The following is a 6,971-nucleotide window of genomic DNA, read 5'->3' as shown; positions in this document are numbered from 1 at the left end:
AAAAATTTTTTGATTCAAATCTCAATTTTGTAAGTATAAATTAGATTATTACTTGTGGTTGTTATCAATGTATATTCCATTATAGTTTCTCCTGAGGCAGGAATAAATTTGTTCCGAAAGCTCGAGCAATAAAAAAGAGTACACTTAAAAATTTTGGCTTTGACTGCAGACCCGACTTTATTTAGAATTTTGTTAGTTAACTTAGACAGTCGTCTAACGCTTTGGCAACTTATATATATATATATAGGGTGGGCTATTGTGTGACAAAGTACAATAGCTCACTTGTTACTCCCATAATACAGAAAAAAAAGTTTATATAAAAGTTGTACAGAATCAAGAAATCTTAACTACAAAATTAATTTGAAACATATTAATGAAAACGGGACACGCCTAATATTACATTTTTTAAATGGAACACCTTGTATATTTTTAAACATATGGATTTTTGAGAAAAATATGGCAATATATAACATTTTAGTGCGGGGTTACCAAGTTATGTAGAAAATTCTTCAAATTCCGGAAAAAACATGACCTCAAAGAAGTTGTATAAACTTTCAACTACTAACACTACAGCAAACATATTAGACGTAGTTATATGCAAATGTTAGACAAAGGCTCCTATATCAGCTAATATCGATATTTTATACAGGGTGTTTTTTATAATACGATCATTTTTAGAAAGTTCGAACTAGATTTTCTAGGATTTTTCAAATGGAACACCCGACATTTTGTTGTTATATTTTATTCACATATCGGTCCACTTTAACTTTTATTAAGCATGTTCTACACCGAAAATTGTTAGTTATAGCAATATTTCTGAAAAACTTAATTTTTAATATTTTCGGTCGCACGAGATGGCTTTGGAAAATACTTTTACATTGTGCCAACTTGTCAGTTACTAGTAAATATGAAAATGAAATGAAATTTGTCGAGTAAAATGTTATTAATTTATTTTAATTATTAAAACATTTTTAAATATAATACGATTCATGTTCCATTGAAATTAACATATTTAATAACAAAGTTTGCTGACATTTAGCTTCTTTTAATTAAGAAAACCATAAATTTGATATTTTTACTTTTATTGTCAAAAAACGAAAAAACTCTTTTCGGCAGAAGACAGAAAGAATGTCAAATTCGTATCGATCAAAACCATGTGAAAATCCTTACTTTAATATACGAATTTTAGTAGAAATTATACTTTTTTAACATTTAATGTTGACGACTTGGAAGCACATGTGGACGACCATATCGCCTTTTTGTTCGATTCTCTAATCATTTTCGTATGAAACTTAAAACTTTAGAGCGTCAATTGCTTTTTTCGTAGGTGCAGTTTATTATCAATAAGTGTACGAAAATTTGAATAAAAAAGTCGATTAACGATTAAAGAAGTTAATATTAATAAAAAAAAAAATAAGTAGAATTCGTAGAATACCTACCTCTTAAAGCCTTCGCTGATAGTTTTCTGTGTATAGTCATAGAAGTTTAGGATTTGCATCCCATAAAGGCGTACATATTTAAAAATAAGTTGTACTGAACTGCCATTAAAAGTGAAAATAAATTTTATGATTTATTAGTAACGCAACTTAGGATCATATTTTGTCTTTTTTTTATAATTTTACGTAGGTTTTCGGTTATTTATATTTTTCAAACAATAAAATTAATGAAGTCATGGTAACATTGCTATATGCTTCTCAGTGACATAAAATTATTTATGGTTGAATTCTAATATATTTCATGTCATGTTTGCTGTTCATTCCATCATCTGAATAAATTTTATAGAGCCAGCAACATGACATTACGAAATGAATAAAACCTAAATTACTATTTCTTGAATACTCAAACTTGTCGAAGTATTCCAAATCCGAATTTACATTTGCTACGCTTCTTACTATAAGCATTAATCAAATGGAATTAATTAAATAACCTTCATATAGGAATATTTTAACATTTAGAGTAGGCCACCTTTTGTATTCCTCAATTAAAGTTAATATTTTCGCAGAGGATTACGTTGCGGCAGATTATTTTGGACACGATAATTCTGTAGGATTACGAAAATCCTGCTAGAGGCTTTTATTATTTTAATTATTATACGATAATTAGCGTGGAACATATTTGAATGGTAAAATAGAGGACACTTACCTTACTAACAGAAATACTAAAGAACGGAGAAAGAAGAGGCAAACACATTCCAATAGATTCTGGCTACAACTTGCAAAGTTGTTCAGTAGATCAACTAATCTATCTATCCGATAGTAATCTTTAAATATTGCTATATTAAATCTGACAGAACGACTAATGCGTTTTTAAGTTATATTTTTTGTACACTCGCATTTATCGGAAGAATCTACTGATTTACAGGATCATAACCTCAATATTTTAGATAAAAAAGTTCTTAATGAACCAATAGTTCAAAATTACTCGGCGGGTATCTCTGAAGATGTTGGTAAAAATTGGGCTAGACATTGTAAATATTGTAAATTCAATAGTGAATTATAAACAAAGAACGGAATTCATTAAACTTACAGTAATCTTCACAAAAGTTTTGCAAATATGAAATTATAATTTACCATTGCATATTGTTTGCTTAACGTATAGTTCTTTATTCTTTATTAATTGAATCTGATACAATTAACTATAACTTAAATTAACTTATAACTTAAGGGGACATTTTGGTAAATTTACAACATACAAGTCCAGATTCATCGGTGGAATATAATGATTTTTTATAACAATATGTACTGCAGCGGTGTTTCGATATACGCGCTAATATTCCATGGCTAGAAATTGGCCTCAATGATTTGGGATCGAGGGGGATTATCCCTCTTTATCCTGCCTCATCTCGTGTAGGCCTGGACAGCCTTCGTTGGGCCCCATCCGTCGTCTACCCCGACCGCAAATGCGGCCGGTGTAGGCGCTTTGTGGGACCTCCTTTTGCCCTTGCTGAGCCCCGCCGGCTAGGGCCCTTTCTTCTGGCGCTTTTCTTGCTTCGCCGGCTCGTCTGTGTAAACCCCGGGGGTGGTGTCATGTTTATGTGTGGTATGGTTGGGTAGGGTAGTGCGGCTATGCAGCCTGGGATGCGCTTTGCTAAGGTGGCTCTTAGGCTAGCGCGAGAGGAAAGGGGTAAGGAGAGTATGGGGGGTATGTATGTGTATGTGTGTGTGTCGTTGTCTTCGTTTCTTGATCCTGGCTGTCTCTGAAACAGAAAAGGTTAGCGGGCAGAGGGAGGATGTCGTTGGGGTGGTCACCCAGGGTCAAAAAGTTGGTGTCTATTTTTCGACATAAGTATTGACAAAAATTAATAACCTACACATTAATTTAACATTTTAACATATATATTTAGAGGTTCAGTTTGAATTTGGTAGATTCTTGAAGCTAAATAATAAAACTTTTCGTACTTATTGTTTTTTGAGTTAACATAGCAACATAATAAATACACAACACAATCAATAAAATTAATTAACATAATCATATACATCATCAGTTACCTACACAATCATAACACATTCAATTAAATGCTAAATTTACTGAATTTGTATACAAATATGTCAGTCATTAATGGAAATACTGGTAGGTACTTGTAGATTGTAGCCGCATGGAGTAAATAAACCATCCATTTCTACTGCGACCGATCATGGGTCTATTAAGAACATCTATGATTTTAGAGTTCTTCTAATCTATAGCTTTGTCAGTGGGCCTTTACGTAAAATTACGTAATTCAGATTCATCCCTCCAAATATTTCCTGAACCTGCAAAATCCTATTATTACCGTTAATTTCTTCGATTGTCCTTTCCAGAGGTTTCTTGCTACCACTTACGAGCTCTATCCTTTACCGATTCTTTCTTAAATAACACTAGTAATAATGAAAAAAAGTTCGGGATGATCCTGCACTGGCTAACTCATCAGCCATCTAATTGTCCCTAAGCGAGAGTCATGTCGTTTTGATTTACTATTTTTACCAAAGAATTCAAGCAAGAAATTGTTTTTGTATCAGTTAATAGCCTTTAGCACTGTCTAATTGTCGTATAGCAATTCGTTGATTTGCAAGACTATGGGACCATTTAGTATCAAGTAGTAGTATTTTGGCAAAAAGTACTAAATTGCCGAGACCACCATAAATACATCATCGGTATACATACATACCTAGATAATTTTCCTCATATATACCCTAGAAACTCATTGGTATATGCAATGTTATTTATGGAACAACATGCTGAAGCTGAAGATAAAATTATGAAGCAAAATTATTACAAGGTAACTTGTTTGTTCTTCAAGAATATTGTTACATGATAGCTACGGTACTCTACAGGAAAATAAAAATAAAATGAATGAATATATGCGAAAATATACGCCCAAATAGTTCAAAGGTTTTGTGATATATAACCTCATGGAGACGGCGGAATTCAATGTCATATTTCCATTGACGAAGAAATTCTACTAGAAGAAAATCCTTCGAATTTGCCCTTCGGTTAAGATTACTGTTGCATCAAGTTAATTTTTATTACACTTTCCAATTTCGAGACAGCCAAGACCAGAAAATCTCCAATACAGCAGGGGACCGAAAAAAAAAATACAAACTGGTCCTAGTCCCTGAAAGTACAAAAGAGGTGCGAAAGCCACCACCATTACGATGCGACATAGACAGAAGGACCTGAGCACAAAGATGATTCATACCAGTTTCCAATTCCACTAAACAAGCTGTCGAGGATCCAATCTCACGGAGCTTACGAAGACAGCGTTTGAACATCGACCCAGAGGATATGCTGTTAATTATTGACAATTGATTTCATGATGAAATCGCGAATGACACTCTCATGCTACCGTACGGAGCACGTTGCTTTCTACTTGCTTTTACCAGATAAAACTTCCCAGGCGTTTACTATCAACCTGCCTTATGTATATTATGTGTATTTAACATGCAAATAAGAGAAGAGAGTGAAAGGGTACAAGGCCAGTGTATCACAGAAAAATATAATAAAAATAAAAAAATAATGGTATAGCTCCTAGAAATGAAAAAGAAAAACAAAAATAGTACCTAGGAAGAAGAAGCGCGCCCAGCTCTTGGTATTAACTCCAAGATATTATTAGCGAAAATGACCAGCACGAGGTTCCCTGCCGCCCGAGTTTGATATTCCAGGAAGATTGATAGGGGAACCCGAATATCACAATCTTCGTGGTGGAATCCTTTTTTCAGAATATGTTAACTGTGGTAACTGTTTCAAATTTTGACACATTATAATAAAAAAATGTATGACTGATTTTTGTAGGTAATGGTTTATTTATGAAACACGTTTTAAGAAAAGGAAAATTATTTACTCGTATATGGAAGTTTATTATTAGAAAATGTGATTACAAAAAATTAACATTTTAAAGAAGGCTGAAATTGAGGTCTACCTTTGGTTCCAAATTAATGAAGTAGTAACTATAAAAATTAGGTTAGTTTAATAGATACTGTTGGAGATTAGGACATATTGAGTTAAGTTACGTACTTTTTTAATATATCTAAGGTAATGTAACGTAATGTAATAATTTGATATTCCTATTCAACAAAATTCTTATTATTGGAGATTAGAATCGAGTTAGGTTGCAGATTTTTGATTATACATCTTTGACCATCAGTTAATCCCGAAACTCCCTGGATAAACAGAATTTAAACTTGTAATAACTCAAAAATAGCTTAAAATAGGTTTTGAAAAGGTTTTCATATTTAATATGTTTTTAATTGTAATTGAAAAGTAAATACAATTTTTCAAATTTTACGTTTCTGAAAATAACAGCGGTAAACTATAAATCAGATCAGGAAAGCTCAAATTAGTGTTAAGAAGTACCTCTTCAATAACATTGCTGCCTAATACTTGTTTGAGTTTAATCGATGTGTCCAATGTGCCCGCGTATTTACTTTCAAAATGTATGCTGTACGTCTGGCTAAGAAATAAGGTAATACTGCTAAACTCGATAACATTGAACTGTACTTCCATAATTAGGGCGTGTTTAAGTAATACCTTTTAGGGCAAACATAAAATGCACACGTTTCTTTTTACGGTACGAACATAAAACCGTAATTGGATAATGGGTGCAGAATAAATAGAAAGTGATACTACTATTAAAAATAACGAAACTGTGGCTGAAGTGTATATTTAAGTACATCGTAAATAGTGTGTTGATTATTACTAGAAATTGCTTATAAAAATACATAAATACTAATTATTATACACATTTTTTTATGGATATAAGAAACTTACATTAAAATATATGTAATATTAACTATTTTCTTTTACTCATTAAAAAACCCTGTATTATTAATACACATCTGTTAATAAACAACATTTAAATTTAAAGTTTCTTGCTGAAAGTTCAATTAGAAAAATTCAAATTTTTCGTACAAAGATAGGACTAAAATATTTTTATAAGCCAGTATTAAATTAAATTTTATAATCACTAAAACGTAGATATACCCATAAACATAAACTAGAATTAAGTTAGGTAATATATGATTATATGTTAAAAAAAACTGTAATTTTATCATAGGCATTCGTTATACATATACAAATTATATTTGAATATCAGTGCTATTAAAAAAATAGATTATATTCTTAACTGAACTGTCACTGAACAACGATGAAGGATATACTTCAATAAGATAGAGGTTTCTTCATCATAAAGATTTTAATTATGAATTCTCAGGCTCATGAATTATTAAATAATCTCCAACAATTCCCAATTCCTCGAGAAAAGGCTATAAAGAATTACCTGCTGTAAGTCATGATCTCAACATGAAAATAACTGAAAACTTACTCGAAGGAAAAACGGATAAGCTTTCGAATGGAGGAAATAGAAATACCTAATCCTAATGATAATGGACTTAGATCTTTAATATTTTTCTCATCGCCAACCAGCAGATATTTCCAGTACACAACTATTTAGGGGTGCTGGATATATTTACGACATTTTAACAAATCGCCTGGATGGG

The 6,971-nt window shown here is 31.7% G+C and overlaps 1 protein-coding gene across 1 annotated transcript in view; it reads right to left on the bottom strand.

Moving 5' to 3' along the window:
• The window catches only part of LOC108910944 (orexin receptor type 2-like), a 142,652-nt gene extending 135,887 nt beyond the window's left edge, over positions 1-6,765 (bottom strand). Inside the window, exon 1 of the mRNA XM_018715727.1 lies at positions 6,752-6,765. Coding sequence (XP_018571243.1) covers positions 6,752-6,765 — 14 coding nt within the window. The remainder of the gene's footprint in view (positions 1-6,751) is intronic.
• Positions 6,766-6,971: the final 206 nt, after the last annotated feature.

The sequence above is a fragment of the Anoplophora glabripennis genome, unplaced genomic scaffold, assembly GCF_000390285.2.
Source record: "Anoplophora glabripennis isolate ALB-LARVAE unplaced genomic scaffold, Agla_2.0 scaffold447, whole genome shotgun sequence".
NCBI classification, from domain to species: Eukaryota; Metazoa; Arthropoda; class Insecta; order Coleoptera; family Cerambycidae; genus Anoplophora; species Anoplophora glabripennis.
Note: the sequence above shows the minus strand (reverse complement) of the source record. Positions and strands in the feature narration are given on the sequence as shown.